Below are 18,874 nucleotides of genomic sequence, written 5' to 3'. Positions count from 1 at the left end.
TTATCTGATGTTGTTTACCCCCCCCCCATCTGATGGTGTTTAAAAAAAATTGCTGACACCAAGGGGATTAAAAAATAAGAATTACAACATAGACAATAAAAAGATGTAGGTTAGTGTGTGAGTAGACGCCGTGCTTGGATTGTGATTGTTATGATAATTTCAAGATTGGGACAAAAATTAAAATCTAAACATTTTATTGCTTTATTATAATAAAGCAATAAAATGTTTAGATTTTAATTTTGGAGGAATACCGATTTGTTAGATGTGTTAAAAAAAAACATTTTGAGAGTTACATACAGGTAAGCGAAGCGCTCTTTAGCCTTGGTGGCCAATCACCTAGAGATGGTGTCTTGATAAAAACACTCGGTAGGCATAATGAAAGGTCAGTTTTTAAAAGCTGTCAAACACGTCAGTATATAAAACGAAGGTTAACCTGATGAGAAATAAGAAAAACTGTGACCAAATTTATTTTTGTTTGTTAGTATAAACTGTAAGTGTGCACACTTTCTCACAACATCCAGAACAACTGAAGACTTTGATAAACCCGACAGGTTCTTGACAACAAGCCTACACTATGATGAGCCATGCCAATGTTAGTTCACTCGTCCAAAGTAATAGTAATTTGTTAAATTTATAAACAAATTAATAAAATGTAAAAATAAGGAATAGATTGAAATGGATTGTTCTTTAGAAATTGGAGGCGGGTTGGGGTGTTTCTTGGAAATTGTACATTTCATGAAAATTATGTAGTTTTAACTTTTTTTTTAACTGTGTTGAGAAATATTTTTTACTTTAGTAATGAAAATAATATATTACTACATCTTTTTATGATTAATGTACTATCTTTCAATGGTTTATGTTCGCTTGTAATGATACCATCCTCTCAGGTATTACCTCCTCCTTTTTAAGAGTATGGGGATACTGTAGTATCTCTTCTGTAATAATGATACTATCCTACTAGGCATTACATCTGTTTTCTTGGGGGGGGGGGGTATCATATCTACACAAGAAACTCTCACAATCAGTTGTTGATGAGCAAATGCCACACGATTTGTATATTTTTGGTTATAAATCAAATACAAAAATCTTCTAAAATTGCTGAAACTGAAAGGTTGGAATTGGACGAGACACGATGGTAGAATCTTAGCTCATGCTCAGGCAAAGATGAATTATAATAAGATGCACAATAGAGTTTTGAAATTTGGTTTGATAAAATCGACCTGTGAGTATTAAGTAACTCAGGCCGAAATCTACAAGCAGAAAATAAATGCTTCCTACAACCTATGTACGTCTAAATATTGTCTTACTCGTAAACGTACTTCATCTGTACATGAATGTTTTAAATGGTGCTAGGAAGGACAAATAAAATAAAAGAAGAATGATAGAAGAAGTGGTGAGAGAAATGGAATGATGCAAATATTTAAAAGAGAGAAAAAGGAAAAAGAGGAGAAAGATAGAGAGGATAGAGGGAAAGAAAGTGAGAGAGAGAGAATAAGTGTCTATTATGACATCACAATGTTAAATCCTTTGTAATCCTTGTAAAAACATGATTACCAACCAATGTCATGGTTAAGAAAGTATATATTTAATTAATAAAATACATAGACAATAGAAAATTATATTTTAAAATGAGCAACTCTGCTCTGGTTTTCTCTGATGAATAAAGAAATAACTTCAACAAATATACATACACAAGATTCTAGCGATGAACTTCATCAGCCAAACAATTCACAGGTTCGATTTCAGCTGCCTTTCTTTTAGGAAATCTCGCAAATGTTTATCATAAGAATCATGGACCTGAGAAAATAATGAATTTTTAAATCTTTTAAATTTTAAATGTTGTTCAAAATAGGATTTATATGGGATGCCACAAATACACAAAAAGTCTTTTTTGTTGTGTTTTCATACTCCATTATATCTATATCCATGATCGATATTATTAAATTGCATCTTTCTGTTTCAGATATAAATAATAGTCTTGACACAGTTGTTGCAATATTTGCAAATTGTGCTGCTAAAGCAATTGAAAGATGTGACAATGCACAAATCCAGATATAATGCACAGAAATGGATTAAAAAATGAAAATATTTGATAGAATTTCACTAAAAATATTCTTGTTGATACTTTATTCCTTTTAAATATAAATCATGTCATTTGTCTCAATAAATTCTTCAAGATTCATAATCTTTTGAATAAATACAATAATTAAAATGGTTGATTTTGAGTATTGAACCTGAAAACCTAAGCATATCAATCTAAAAAATGCATTTATGGCATAAGACATTCGATAACTTTCTTTAGAAACTTTTAAAATGTCTGCATAGACGTTGTAAAGATATTTTTAAAGCCACAAGTTTATTTCAATGTTGCAAAATGCTAAATGTGACAAAAAGTATGTATTACATACAGTAGCACATTTTCAACCCTGTTTCAGTAGAATGAGAATGATAATCTACTAACAAACGATGGTTAGACAGAATGGCAAATATTTGATAGTAGAACAATTGTAAAACATTATGAGAATGAGAACGTGTACTGACTGTAAAATTGATCAGGATTACTACAACAAAACAAAGCAAATAAAAGATAAACTCACCTGTGTGATATTGAGTGGACAACTCATAGCATAGTCATAAAGGGCCTCATACACACGACCATCATAACGACCCAGAGTGCTGTTCAGTTTCCTGTCACTGATGGCAAATGCATCTACAATAGCAACAGCATTTGGTCGGATTTTTTTTAATAGCTCAAACATGGCATTATTTAGTGTTGACACTTGAAGTTCATTTAACAGCCCAGGCTGAAAAAAAAACAAGAATATATATATATATATATATATATATATATATATATATATATATATATATATATATATATATATATATATATATTAAAAAAAAAACAAAAAAACTCTCCAACGGTTTTTTTTTTTTTTCAAGTAACATATATCTGTTTCTGATGAGTTGTTTAGCTAATTTCCACTATTCAACAAAACATGTGTAAGACGTACTACATTAACATATCAATAAAATACTATGAGTATGAAATAAATATATTTTCTGGTTTTAAAATGATTACTAACGATATATATATTTTTTATTTTTGTTGATTTTTACACGATAATACGATTAATAAGCGTCTTCACCTTAGAAAATCGCCCATATTTTGTTTGGATGTAAACAAATATTATTTTATTTATTTACTATGTTTTTATTTTACTTATAAAACAGAATCTACGGACATGCATGTTTCAAGATTCTATATTTCGCCAGTGTAGTTTGACTGTTTCTAGGAATCAAACCTGAGACCATGTGTATTATGGTCCAGTGCATTAACCGTTACGCCACAAAGTCCTAGATCATTTTAAGTGTTATTTTTATCGCTTATAAACTTATGTAGATTAATAAGCATTTTCACCTTGTAGAGTGACGTCAAAATAAAGTCAGTCACAAGTCTGAATGCAAGGCCCGGGAGATGATGTCAAAGGGGAGTCAAATTCTAGGACGTAAAATCCCTGGTCAGCGAGTTTGACCCACATTTTTGAAACAATACATGGTTGGAATGTTGATGTCATCTGGGGCAAATAAAAAAGATATACAGAGAAAAACAGAGTTCAGAATCGAGAGAATGATACGAAAGGTGCTTAACAACACATTCTTCTCCACACCACCACCAACCCTGCCACACACGCCATTAGACTTGTCAAACTGTCATTCGAAAACTAAAAGATTATGTTGACTAAACAAAATTATTTTTATAACCAGCTGTGTGTGTGTTTTGATTATCGCCAACGAATGTATAAATCGAGAAATGACAAAGATTGTTTTTTTTAGAAATTAAATAGACTTAATACACACTTGACAATCGGCCATCAGAGAAATATAACAGAAGGAACGAAGTTAACGGCCTTAGCAGAAGGGCTTGGTATATAAACTTAACAGATTCTTTCATAAGATATGATTTGAAATGAATGTTTCTGTTTAGATCACAACTGAACCATGATACTTGACTTTTTGCATTTTAAATTTTAATTCAAGCTATTATATAAAAATAATTTTATAAAATGAACACTATGTTCTCTACAGTGCAATGTAGGTTATAATGTATTGGGAACTTAGTCACTGTGGGGAGGCATGTGAAGCTTTCTCCTGGTGCACCATGGTGGGTTCCTGACTAGAGCAGGCAATCAATTAGATTGAAAAATGGACAATTTCATCCTTTTTCGTTATAAAAAACTTTATTTAGGAGAAAGACTTTTTAATCCATTACGATTGGCATATATAAACTGAGTATGTTTTTAGTAAATGATTAACCTATATATATATATATAGGGAAAAATTATAAACACATAAAGAATTGATTATATAATGTTATAAAGTAAATTAAAAAAAAAAGATTCTTAATGCTGAAATATTTTAAGTTATACATTTATTATATTTTTTACTAGAATAGCTTGTCCTTTTCTTTTCCAGTTTTAATAACTAGTCCTTAACTTTTCCATGTTTAAGCTTAACCATATTACTTTTCATGCTCGCATTTTTCTATTGTAATCCATGATTTTTCCAGGCTTCCAGTAAATTCATTTTTCTTTGTTTAATTTCAGTCCTATTTTTTTGTCCCCATAAACATAACATACACATATGTAACAACGTCTCGTCTGCTTTCAATAAAATCTCTCAATTATCTCCCTTTCATTCTCTCTGTTTCACTTGTTACATCTCTTTTCACGAGAGCGGTGAATTGGTAGCAACAGTAATCGCTGAATCGACGTGGTTGCTATGGAAACCAGTCATAAAAAAGTTGCTCACCTCCTTATGTTTTTTTTACGATTTTGAACGCCAGTAAATTCTTCATAAGTTTTATTTTACTGAACGAAAATTGAAATTTTTTTCACAATATAGCTAAGAAGGTAATCTATAAACTGTAATAATTGTTTGAAATTTGGTTGAAAATGAGTGAGCGGTGGAGCTTTAAAGCAGTTCTAAATGACTAAAACTGCCACTTAACCATATATTCAAACACGGTAGTGTTTGGATGATATATGAACGATTACTGAATTATATATATATATATATATATATATATATATATATATATATATATATATATATATATATATAAGAGCTTTGATACAACAAAACAGTCTGCCTGTGGATGACTATAAAAAACTCTCTTTCTTGGGTAGAGCATATTGGTGAGTGAAATAACAAACTACCACTTGTGTATAATATAATGCCTTTTGTGTAAACAAATGGATTTTAAGGCATTTGGACAATGTTGATCATTGTACAGAGTGGAATGATAAATTTGTCAGCCTTAAGAAAAAACACTACAGCTTTATTTAAAAACCTTTATTGAAAAAAATCAATTCAAATAACTTGATTATGTAGTAGAGCTGACATTTTTTCAATGTAGCCGCCTTCAGCCTCAATTACCACTTTGGTACAGGTCCAGAACTGGGAAGATGCCTTATTTACAAGCGCCAGTGCGAGGTCCGATAATACTCGGTAGATGGCGGCGATCAGGCTGGTTTTGGTGTTGTGAGAGGTCACGTTGGTGATGTTCTTGACATATGACCAAACAAAGTAGTCCAGCAGGTTCAGGTCGGAGGAGGAGGAGGTGGGGCCAATGAGAGAAGAGTACAAAGTCATAGTACTCCTTTTGAAGTAAAGCTTGGCTCTTTGGAGTTGTGTGCTGGCATGGAGTCCTACTGCTACACTCACGGTTTGCCAGTAGCCACCTGATTGCACTAGGGATCACCACACATTTAGGTACACTTTGGTGTTGACTTTCAAGCTGACTTCGAAAATGTGAGCAGCCAAAATAGCATAACAGAAATGCTGATGGTGGTTAAGTTTTGATCCTTGCTTGAAGCAATTGCCAGTCTAGCTGCACTGAAGAGCTGTGATACAGCAAAACTGTCTGTGGTACATATATATATATATATATATATATATATATATATATATATATATATATATATATATGTTGCAGAGTGCATTGTGTGGGAAACGGAGGTGCCAACTGTCAGCAGCAACAGAGGCAGATGTACTCGTTGATGGGGTCACAGGTTAAAATCGTTGACACCCAGGTGCATCGAAAGCCAGATGGATTTATATAAACAAGACAGCTTGTCGACATTCAGAGCAGAAGAACAGAGACAGCAGAGGTGTCTGACTTGTTAGCCGCTCGCACCGTTACCCCGCCCCCTCTGTCCTATGTCACACCAAGCTCACCGATACATGCAAACACTGAATTAAGCATTGCGAAAAAGAAATAAAGACATTTTATTTTTCTACAAGTGTTTTTGCGTCTGTTTTTAACCAGAGAGCGCTATGGAATTGGTGCCGTCATTTTGACCAGCTATTCTATCAAAGAATAAGAGAACGTGGGCAAACGGATCACAACTATTAGAGGGGTCCTAACGAAAAAAAAAACAAGAAAAAACAAAGGACAAGAGACTTAGACTGAACAAAAAAAAAAGTAGAAATTTGAAAACAAGCGTCGCGTGCATGGCAGAAGAAGAATACACCAATAAAGCAATAAGGTAGGTGACATTTAGTTCTCTTTGTGTTCTGCTCGAAAAAAAACACAAAAAAAAAACACAAAAAGAAAACACAAATGTATTTGCTCAGAATTTTTTCTTTTGTTTTTTTTCTCTTTCTTTCATGTTTCATAAGGAATTGTGATTTGGAGTTTATATTATTTTGTTTATTCGTGTAGAAGTTAACAAAAATGGAGTCGCAGTTGATTTCAAGTTTCGTCCAGGGACTGACCTCAGAATTAAAATGGGCGGTCGGGTCGGTTACCAGTTCCATAAGAGAGGAGGCACTTTTGAGAAGAATAGTGTCGTTGGAAAACAGAGGCGATAGTGGCTATAGAAGGTGTTTGGAGGACATAGAGCGGTAAAAGGGTTAGTCTTAGAACAGCAAATGGGTCCCCATTAATTGTAGAAGGGATCGATTAAGAGTAGGGATAGGGAGTCAGTCTAACCACCAGGAATTCATTGTTGCGGAAAATCTGAACAGAAGCGTAATACTAGGACGCAACTGGCTTCAGAAAAATAGGGTTAGAATGTAGAATTTGGGAGCGATAAGAATAGGTGACGAGTATATAGTTCTGGAGGATGATGCCCATATTTCATCAATAGTTAGGTTAACACGTAAGGTTACATTAAAACCTCAGCATCTGCATACGTACATGGCTCATGCAGGGTTTAAACTCGGGAAAGGGTCAGAATATGAGGTAGAACAAATAAGTAGTGATTTTGTTGGCAACCATAGTGGTATATCAGTAGCTAATGCGGTAGTGAAAGTGGAAAGGTCTGGCAGGTTCCCATTATTGACAATAAACAACAATAAAATATCTGAAGAGTTTAAGTCAGAAGTCGATAGGGTGCTGAAGCGGAATAAAGATTTATTTTTTACGGACGATAAAGACTTGGGCAGAACCGATACCATGGAGATACATATCGAAACCAGTACACAGGAGCCCATACGTAAATGTCCGTACTGAACACCGCTAAAGCAAAGTAAAGTAGTAGATGCGGCATTAGACGAGATGATGTGGGCTGGAGTAATTGAAAGGTCGAATAGCCTGTGGAACTTCCCGATAGTGTTAATCGAAAAGGAAGATGGTACAAAAAGATTTTGTGTAGATTTTAGGGCTTTAAATAAAGTCACGAAGAAGTATGCCAGAGCATTACCGGTCATCGATGATATATTAGCCTTGCTCGGATCGGCGAAATACTTCTTGAAATTGGATCTAAAGTCGGGCTACTGGCAGGTTAAACTGAATAGGAGCGATAGAGAGAAAACTGCGTTCGCCGGCCACCGGAGTTTGTTTCACTTTAACATGATGCCGTTCAGACTTGGGAACGCCCCCGGGGTCTTCCAATAATTGATGTCCATAGTTCTACAGGGACAGGAAGACCATGCGTTACCGTATCTGGATGATATCCTAATATTCTCGGATATGATGGAAAGCCATTTAGATCACATAGATAATGTACTAGCTAGTTTATGTAAGCACAACCTCAGGTTGAAAGCCACAAAGTGCGAGTTTTTCAGGAGGGAAGTACAGTATCTAGGGTTCAAAGTAGGTGAACGTGATATACAGCCAGACCTGGACAAGGTGAAATCGATCAAATCAATTTCGACCCCAACCATTGTAAGACAAGTGAGGGCCTTCATTGGTATGATGTCGTATTATCGGCGATTTATAAGGAATTTTTCCGAGATCGCCGAGCCACTGATTGATCTAACAAGGAAACATGCGAGGTTCCAATGGGACGACGCGTGTCAGTCTGCCTTTGATAGTCCGAAAAGAAAGCTCGCAGATATGGTTATACTGGCCTATCCCGATCCTGAGAAGAGCTACCGGCTGTACACGGATGCTTCCGATTACGCGATTGGGGCATGTCTGTCACAAATGGTCTACGATCAGAGCGAGGGTAAAGAGGTTGAAAAACCAATTTACTTTTTATCCCATAAACTTAGTGATACGCAGACGAGATGGTCGACTATAGAAAAAGAGGCATACGCAATACACTATGCTCTTCATAAACTGAATCATTATTTGCACCATCTTTACCGATCATAAACCCCTGGAATACCTATTAAACTCGCCTATACAAAATAGAAAAATACAAACGTGGGCCTTGAGTATGGCCGGCTATAACTGCACTAGACGGTACCTGAAAGGGAAGGATAACGTGTGTGCCAATCTCTTGTCACATGCAGTAAATTCAAGCCAAGACAACGACAATCCCCTGGTAGAAATAGTAGGAATTATACGATAGATGCAATAAACTCGAATCGCTTTGAGCCTAAAATGTTTGCATCATATAAAAAGGCAGAGGGCTCAGTGGAATCGCAAGAACGCCCTACGTTACCGGGTTTAGATGTAGTTAGGAAACAAGAAGTAGATAAGGAAATTAGAGATTTAAAGATGCGGATGGAGAACGGGAAATCGTTCAAGGTAGAACACAAAAAGTTCATACTAATGGATGAGATAATGTATTACCTATCGCAACCCGATGATGAACCATTGATAAGGTTGTACATGCCATCGCATCTTAAAAAGACATTGTTACTTCAGTACCATGACGATAATGGTCACGTGAGTGTGGAGAAGACGTTCCACACCATTAAAAACAAATATTTCTGGCCATGTTTATGAATGAACACGTGGGTAAATGTATTCCCTGCCAAACCAGGAATTTAAAGAAGCAACAGCCTAAAATACAGTAGGGCGATCTGTCTCCTTTTCCTTTTGCAAAATTAGCGTTGGATATTTCCGTGCCCTACCCAAAGACACGTTCGGGTAATGAATACATAGTTATGTTCATTGACATGTATAGTGGAAGGCCGGAGGCTTTTGCGGTCCCTTGAGACCGTGGTGCATCTGTTGTTGGATGAGACTTTTCCTAGATTTGGGGCACCACTCCAGCTGTTAACGAACAATGGTCCCGAAAACATAAACAAAGTGATGAAAAAGGCATTGGGGACCTCAACATACATCATGTGACCACGTCTTGTTACCACCCTCAAAGTAAAAGCAAAATTGAGAGGCTGCATAGGATGAGGCATGATGTTTTATCAAAGAAAATAGGGGACAATGAACAGTCGTGGGATGCGCACATAAACCAAATGTTAGCGGCTGTTAGATTCCACGTGAGCGAGACCACAAAATTCTCGCCATTCTATTTACTCTACAACAGGGATGTAATTCTGCCCCTGGAAAATATATTAATGCCTCGTAGAAAATACTATGACGATGAACAGCATGAGATCACACTACAAGAGATGCATTGGTCTTTTACTTTAGTTAGGGATAACGTTAGGAAAGCTAGGAGAAAGATGATAGAAATCTCTGATAAAAAGACGAAATCTGTGGATTTTGAAGTTGGAGATTTAGTTTATTATAGGAATCACCAGAAATAGAATAAGCTAGATATACTTTGGAAACCCTATTATGTAGTGATATAAAAAACGGGTCCCGTCTCTTACAAGATTAAGGACCAGTTGATGGACTCCATGATGAAGGCACATGCAGGGCATCTCTGTGCAGCATCAATTGAGGAATGGGAAATTCCCAAAGCAGAGAAACCATTGAGAAGAAAGGCATTGGCAGCTCCAAGGGACTCTGATGAGTCGGATAGTGAGTCAGCCACAGAAGAAGCTATTATACCAAGATGGAGGGGTCGATCATGACGGAAGAGGCTGGTCGAGAATCAAGTGTACCGTTGATGGAGGATAGAGTCATGACGCGTAGCATGATGTCAAAAATGGCTAATAGCTTAGACGTAAGCTATCTCTTATTTGCATCACTTGCGGAGGTCGGGGAGAGAAGCAAGATTTTCTCGGAAAAGCATAGAGTAGGATCGGAATTTGGGAGTAGTGAAGAAGAACCACTGAGAGAGAATTGTTTGGGATGATATTCTGCTGGTAAGATGAGATATTTCTCTTGGGGTTCGTTCCATGGGTGTCACTTGGAAATATGACTGCAGCTATCGTCTTGACGTAGTATGCGAGACGTGCAATCGAGTTACATATGATGACGAGAAGAAGAGAAAATATAATTAAATAAAAATAAAAATATAAATATAAATGTAAGGATATGTTTTTTTTTTCCTTTTTTTTATCATCGTTGGTTTGAGCAGAGCACACATGGTATCATCGAGTGTCACCAACCGATGTTTTTTTAATTATGATGCGATTACCGTCGAATGGTCTTCACCATGCATCAGGTGTTTTTTGTGGGACAATATATAATAACGGACAAAAGAAAAACAAAAAAAAAAAAAAGAAACGGAATATTGACTATTTTGTATGTGGAATGCATCATCTAAAGAAAAAAAAACTGTGTGAAAGAAAAGAGAGGAATTTTTTTTTTTAATTTGTGGAGGAGGGGTGTCGCAGAGGGCATTGTGCGGGTAACAGAGGTGCCAACTGTCAGCAGCAACAGAGGTGGATGTACTTGGGTCATAGGTTAAAATCGTTGACACCCAGGTGCATCGAAAGCCAGATGGATTTATATAAACAAGACAGTTAGCTTGTCGACAGTCAGAGCAGAAGAACGGAGACGGCAGAGATACACGCGCCTGACTTTTGAGCCGTCACCCCCCCCACCCCCACTGTCCTATGTCGCATCAAGCTCACCAATACACGCAAACACTGAATTTAGCATTGTGAAAAAGAAATAAAGACATTTTATTTTTCTACAAGTTTTTTTGCGTCTGTTTTTATCGGAGAGCGCTGCAGAACGCATCATATATATATATATATATATATATATATATATATAGATAGATAGATAGATAGATAGATAGATATATATTCATCATAGACAACTGCGTTTTTGTATCAGGGTTTTTCATTGTCGTTAGACTGAATTTCAAACATAATCACTAACAGTTGGTAATCATACTCTAAGACTTTTGCACAATAAGATTATAGCTGTTTATTGTGAAATATGGGACAAATATAAAGAATGAACGGAATAAAACCTCTTTTTTATAGATCAACTATATATTCTCCATTTACAACTGAAAAAAGAATCATCTCTTAGTTTAGATAACTTACTGGAAGAGAGCTGTGCGAAACGTCCTAATTCAAAAATGCCTCCTGTTTGAAATATGAAAAGGACATAGCTCACTCTAACAATCTCTTTGAGGTGAGATAATTATAGGCAAAGGGTTACTACCCTCTTAAAATGTTTTCTAGATTAAATCTGCTTCATCTAACACTTTCCCTTTGAGCACTATCATATTTGAGTTTTGACTTGTCCTGACCTGCATCAGATTGGCATGATTTAAACGATTTTGGATGCAAAACAACTTCCTTGGTTACATGTTCATTCGAGTCCTAGATTGTTCTTTTGTCCTGATTAGAGTGTGTTATTGAAGCAAATGAAATGTATTCAACAATATCTCCAATTGAAAAGTATCATACTGTGTGGTATGCCTGTTGTTTTCTGTGAGATACAACAGTCACAACTGATCCGTATGTCAAATAGAAGATATTATAAATGATATTTCTACTTTGTAACCTTGTGTCTACTTCTCTTTGCCATTCCAATAGTCTTTTGCTAAAACATTTTTTGCTTCAGTTTAAAAGTGTGATTTACTGCAGTTCAATAGTCACTATTTCTATGAAAGAAAATATGCTTTAGCTTTTACATAAAATCTATATGGCTTAATCTCCCTGGAATGTAGAAATCAAATGCTGTAGAAGTTCATGCGGTGTAGCACATGCAATGATGATGATATTTATGAATGATATCCATTGGTAAACAGACTTTTTGGTTCAACCGATGAACTACTGTTAGGAGCATTTTACTTTGGTGTAAGTCTATAACTTCCAAGAAAAATTTGTGAAGATTTCTCAAGTAGTTTCCTCTCTGAGCTTTTAAGAGTGCTCTCTTAAAAACTTCTACAAAATGCTCAATCTGTTGATTATATTGAAAATGAAATACTGATATGCATATGTGGTTTAATAATAATTAATTATAATTCTGCTTGCAAAATTCCTAAATTTTTACTAAAGTGAAAGCAATACCATTGTCAGGGACTATGATTTCTGAGATTCCAAATAGGCTATCTGTTATAATTTTGAAATTGCTTCTTCTGAGGTAATGGGGCTTATTAGAAATATTTTAGGCCATTTACTGTAAGCATCTACTAGTAATAGAACAAATTTTCCATCAATCTATCCTGCAAAATCAATGTGAATGCGATAAGAGTGATTCTAGAAAAGGTTTCTGCTGACATTTTGAACAGTTATCGCTCAAATTTTCTAATTGTTTATCTATGTTTGGTTAATAGACGTAGCAACGTGCTAAAGCCATTCTCTAACTAATGCCTTAATGTCCAAAATGAAATTGCTTTAATGCATAATTTTACAATTTTAACAGACAAATCACACATTCACCAAAAAAAATGCATTCATCAATCTCAGACAATAATAACTGATGCTGAAAAAGGTTGTTAGTCTTTACATATTTCAAGCCATTTTGTATAGTGAAAGTGCACAAGTGTGTTGAGTAATGGTTGATTTAGTCTCATAGATCATTTGTGAAGGAATTGACAGTTGATGTGAGCACTGAAAGAAGTTTTGGTTCCACAAATAATGCTGAAATGACGGACTGAATGACTGATTTGTTTATCTATGAGTTTGAATAAAGCAATTACATCAACTGAACAATATCTTATTGAAAAATCCAACAGCATAGTGACCCATTTTTGCATACAGTTAGCTTTATAAACTGAGATACCTTTCTTTGATCTGAAAATAAGATGATTTTGATCTTTGGTTAAGGTAAAGTGACATCCATGCAACATTTTTTTGTGGCAAAAATTGTTGCCAGCACTTCCTTCTCTATTCGACTATAGTTTTGCATGGCAGGTGTTAGTCACCTAGATGTATGAGATAATGCTTTTTGACTGCAATTAGAAAAGCTATGTGAATGACAAGTCCAACGCTGCATGCATCAAAAACAACAATGAGCAACATATTTGAAGAAAGTAATGACTTTACCTTATTGAAGACAAACTGATAATCAATGGACCATTTTCATGATAAAAGATTGTTGAGAGGTGCACAAACTGTAGTGCCAAGAAAAGAGCCTAAAGTTTAATATTTGACAGTGCAGGCATTTTTTTTAATGGCTGAAATATTTTCTGGCTATTGAAATATAAATCCCAAATATTTAATTTTTATTAAAGAAAAATATCTTTTTTATCATTTAAAGAGAATCCACACAGCTTGATTCAGTGAAATATAGAAATGAAATGCTGTAGAAATCCATGTAGTGTAGCATTACAATGATGATGATGATATCGATGAATGCTGCAATTCCTGCCAATCTGATTAACTGCATCCATAGTTTTCTGGAATATGGCTGCTTTGTTTCTAAAAGGAAGTTGATTCTAAATCTTTTGTGTTGATTGTCTTTTGACTCCTCATAAATCTCCAACTGCAGAAAAGCATTAAAAAAAAATCAATTTTTGCAAAACAATTTCCAGGACTTAATTTTGCAAAAAGATGTTCTGGCAAAGGTAACAGGTACTAATATGCATCTAAAGAATTGTTAAATCCAGCCAAATAATGAGCACATATTCTTACTCTTCCATTTTTTAACAATAACAATGGAAGTTGCAGAGTAATTGCTTGGTTTAAGTACTCTTTCTTTCTGGAGACATTCCAACTCCTTGTTCACTATGTAAAGTTCAGCATTGGATATCAGACGTTTGAGTCTTAAAATGAGTTTATATCAGATTTTAAAATTTAAGATTCATTTGGTGCAAAATCCTAAACTCTCCAAAAAAAAACATATCAAATTTAACCTTGCACATTTGACTTTTTTTTCAATACAAGAAATAGAAAAAAGATTTAAACATCCTTAAAATAAATATGAAAAATTCCTCTATGTAGTCTACATCACACCAATTTAAATCAGAATTGTCAGAGAGATAGCACATTTGAGAAAACGTCTTTTTCTTAAAAGACATTGCAGTTTAACTCATCCACCAGCTGAATTGTGTTGCCTGACACACTTTGAACTATATGATGTTGGCTTCCCAATATTCCTAGATGCACTTTGAGATAAAAGTAATGTCTGAAGCCATGTCAAACTGAAAACAAACTGGACTTTTTACAACAACAGTAAAAACGTTTTGTAAAATTCAAAATAGATTTTGAATGTTGCAGCACACAATATTTTAAGTTCTTTTTTTGTTTTTAATCTTTTGTGTGTCAAATTTGAATAAGCTGTGTTGGACATTTTGTTTTTCTGAGGATTACAAAATCCTTATGTTCATAACTGAAGCATTCCTGACACTTTATGTTCCTTAAATGGACAAACACGCTAAAATGAATCTCGGTGCAATTCCAGAAAACATTTGGAGAGGTTTTGATTTAAGAGATTTGTTAACGTTTGTTTGAACATAATTTGTACTAGATTACTGTTGTATTAATGTTGTGTTTAGGGATTAATAAACATTGACATTTCATTGAGAAAACTTTGACTGTGACATTTTTATCCTGGTCCAGTTTTAAAAGTAAATGTGTATGAATGATCAAATCCTGTGAAGACAGTAGTCCTGCAATGAATATCAGAAATTTAAACTGTGATGGATTTCATTTGGAATTTTTCACATTCATGATTAAAAAAATTTCTAATAAGTTTTCAGAAATACCATTTTCATCTATATGCTTTTTATTCGAAAAAGAAAAAAAATTATTTTTTTGTTTGTGAAAAAATTTAGGTTATCTCATTTTTTCATCGTCAGTTGAAGTGACGTTATTGTGAGATAAGAGATGTATATAAAATAAATAAAAACTTTTTCAGCATTAAAACTGAAGGAATTATTTTTTAGTTTAGATATCTGTCTTATAGCAAGCTGTGCACCATGTCCTAATCCAAAATGTCCACTCTCTGTAATATGCACACTAACTCACTCACAATTTCTTTGAGGCAAGGAAAATAACCAAAGACAAAGAGTTATTTACCTTTTAATATGTTTTCGAGATAAAACAGATTTCATCTATCATTTATCAATTGCACTTAAGTTTTTTTTTGTTTACACTGTTTAGAAACAGTTATTTTCCTTAGCAAAGAACTTAATAATCTGGAAACAAATATAATCATCACACACACACATGCATACATACATACATATATATATAAATTAAAAAAATTTACAGTTTTTTATATTTAAATATTTTTTTAATTTGCTTTATCTAATATATTGAGCAATTTTATTTGGCTGGAATTGTCTTATATAAAAATATTACCTCCCTAAAAATATTTGTAAGACTTGAAACTACAAGATTTATTGATTTGTGATCTAATTCATCTCATTGTTCTTATATATATATATATATATATATATATATATATATATATATATATATATATATCACATTGACACATTGGTTCCTCTAATAAGATCATGAAAGATAAACAACACTAAGCCAGAATAGTACTTATGTGGGTGATTAATTTAGAATATATGTAAATCCTGGTTGTAGTGATTTTGCAAGTTATCAATCTGCGACTACAATGAATAGTCTTAGGCTGTTCATTTTGTTGTATCAACCAGATTATGGAAATAGAAATAAAATATATAAAACCAGAGCTTACCAATGTGAAGATTCCAAGATTTTCCATAATTCCATGAACACAGTACAACTTGCATAGATCAGTCAACACTGACTTAATGTCGGGCTGTTCAACATCATTAATGTAATCAATGAATACCTGCACTGGATAAATGTGACAATGGGCCTAAAATAAAAATTTATTATATTTGTTATGCTTATGATATAAATGAGAATGTATGAAGCTAATAATTTAAATAATAAAGGTTTGTTATATTATTATTATTATTATTATCATCATCATTATTATTATTATTACGGTTAGGGTTTAGGGTTAGGATTAGATAAGTAGTTCTAGGAGAGGAAGTTGCTGCAGAATGCCGGATTTGTGGTAAGCAGAGTTGCGGAGTCGGAGTCAGAGTCGGAGTCGGAAGGAGTCGGAGGTTTTAGTTGGAGTTGGATTTCTAAGAGTACAAGGAGTCGGAGTTGGAATTTTTTATCCGACTCCGACTCCTTAAGTCCAATGAATTTATTTTTTTATGTGGTTTTCCTGTTTGGTTTTACCAGTTTTTTTTTTAATTACATTTTCTAACCGAACAAGGCATATTGCCACTTTGATGTAGGGGATGCTATCAGGGATCTAAGTTTCAGGGGTACTATGTAGGGAGTTTAGCATCAAGATGTCTGGTTACATTACACTTGAACTTCTGCATGTCAGTACAGTTGGGGAAGCAGGAAACTGGAAGAGAATTCCAAAGTCTAGCAGTTCTGGGGAAGAAGTTATTAGAGTAAAAGGCTTTCTTATATCTGAGGATTTCTACTGTGTAGGGGTGGGACTTCGCTGCTTGTCGGGTTTGTTGGGGGTATTATCATCAAGGAGGTACAAGAGCTTGTAGTTCGTCAGAGCATCTACCATTAAAACACTTGTAAAATAAGCAGAGGGATGCAACATTTCGTCGATGGGACAGGGGCTGAAGCTTAGATAACAGTTCACGATCTATCAGGTTGGCGACTCTCTTTTGAACCCTGTCTAGGAGCGAGAGACTAGTAGCAGATGCATCAGCCCAAATGTGACAACAGTACTCGATACATGGGCGAATGGTGGCTTTGTAGAGGTACAGGATACTTTCAGGCGTAAGTAACTTTCTAGCATGGTAAAGAGAGCCTACCTTTTTTGCAGCAACCTTGGTAATGATCTCAATGTATTTAGTCTAGCTCATGTTCCCTGTGAACGTTAAGCCAAGGAGTTTGAACAAAGTACTTTCAGGTAATGTATCTTTAGCCATAACTATTGGTGGTTGGTAAGGTTTCATGTAATTATTAAAGGAAACGAGCTTTGTCTTGGCAGCTTTGACATTACCATCCATTTCTGACCCCATTCCACTACAGACTGAAAGTCTTTCTCTAGGGTTTCCGCCATTGCCTTAGATATGTGCTCATTAGTTTTCCCCACGTGCCTGCTATAGAGCATGGTGTCATCAGCAAATATACCCATGTCAGAGACAATTTTATCAGGTAAGGATCGATCCCTGAGGTACCCTTGCATTTATATCATATTGTTTGTATATACACCCATTGAGGACAACCTTGATTCTTCTCTTATTTAAGAAGGATTTAATTATGTTAAGTATTCGTACCGTAATACCATACATTTTATTTTCATGAGAAGACCATCATGCCATACCTTATCAAAAGCCTTAGATATATATAGGGCTACTGCCCTCCTCTCTCCTGCCTTATCCAGTGCTTGCTATATATATTCAGAGATTACAGTTAGAATATCTACAGTAGAACGGGCTGCCTAAATCCATATTGATGGTCAAACAGAAGTTTAGCAGCTGTAAGATGGTGGACTAGAAAGTTAGTACACACCATTATGTAATAATGGACAATAGAAACTAATAGCAACTGGTGTATCTATATATCAATAAAAGCAGTAGTGCTCTGGAGGCTTCCTAGGTTTTATTTTTTTCATTCATCAATTTAAAAAACGTTTTCTCAAGATAATAAATTAACATTTTTTTCAAGTTTGGTGGCAGGGTTGGGGGCAGAAAGGGGAAATGTGGTGGGGTGGGGTCATCAGTTCCATGCATTTTAAAAAATGCATAGAAACACTTCAAAACGTGTTTGTGTGAAGAGGACTTTTCATTTTTTTAAAGATTGTTTTGCAAAGGTTTCACCACTGAATATTAATCAGTTTATTATTAGTTCCTGATATTTTTAAGAGTGTTAACACACACACACACACACGCACACACACACACACACACACACACACACACAAAAAAAAAAAACAAAAAAAAAACAGGGTGGACCAATACAATGCACACTCTCCTTATAATTTTTTTCTTTTCATTTGTTTTTTTGTTTTTCAATGGATTAACCCTAACCCTAACCCTCTTATATAAAAGATTTTTCATTTAATCTAAGTGCAATGATGTTAAGACTTTTATTATCCAATGTTTTCTGTATTGTTTTTGCTTGTCGCCATGTTTGTTTTTGTGCATGCATGTATTCAATTTTTGCGCATTTATACATTAATTCTGTATACTCACTATTTCATAGCTAGTTATAACATACTGATTCAATGGGTCATGCATAGTCTGATATATTATAAATACTAAAACTGTGTGTATCTTGTTTGTTTATTACATTGATGATAAATACATACATGATTAGATGTAGGGTCGTTAAATCATAGAAAAGCAGTGTGATTTCATAAAAGATAAATAGTAGTTACCAAAAATGTAAATATGTGTGTTTATTT

At 34.5% G+C, this 18,874-nt stretch overlaps 2 protein-coding genes across 5 annotated transcripts in view; one reads left to right on the top strand and one right to left on the bottom strand.

Moving 5' to 3' along the window:
• LOC145293812 (peroxisomal acyl-coenzyme A oxidase 1-like) overlaps positions 1–18,874 on the bottom strand; it is a 156,116-nt gene that overhangs the window by 4,320 nt on the left and 132,922 nt on the right. For all 4 annotated transcript variants that reach the window (XM_080140423.1, XM_080140422.1, XM_080140421.1 and 1 more), the window contains exons 12-14: positions 16,151–16,294; positions 2,598–2,804; positions 1,692–1,797 (exon numbers count right to left, since the gene is read on the bottom strand). In XM_080140423.1, the coding sequence (XP_079996549.1) occupies positions 1,729–1,797; positions 2,598–2,804; positions 16,151–16,294 (420 nt within the window). In that variant the 3' untranslated portion in view covers positions 1,692–1,728. The remainder of the gene's footprint in view (positions 1–1,691; positions 1,798–2,597; positions 2,805–16,150; positions 16,295–18,874) is intronic.
• Positions 6,454–18,874, top strand: part of LOC145293813 (adenylate kinase 2, mitochondrial-like) — a 187,158-nt gene continuing 174,737 nt past the window's right edge. Inside the window, exon 1 of the mRNA XM_080140426.1 lies at positions 6,454–6,551. The gene's annotated coding sequence lies outside the window, so the exon portion shown is untranslated. The remainder of the gene's footprint in view (positions 6,552–18,874) is intronic.

The sequence above is a fragment of the Euprymna scolopes genome, chromosome 15 (genome assembly GCF_053919585.1).
Source record: "Euprymna scolopes isolate OS-2025 chromosome 15, ASM5391958v1, whole genome shotgun sequence".
Taxonomy (NCBI): domain Eukaryota; kingdom Metazoa; phylum Mollusca; class Cephalopoda; order Sepiida; family Sepiolidae; genus Euprymna; species Euprymna scolopes.
The sequence above is the reverse complement of the archived record's forward strand: the minus strand, read 5'-3'. Positions and strand labels throughout refer to the sequence as shown.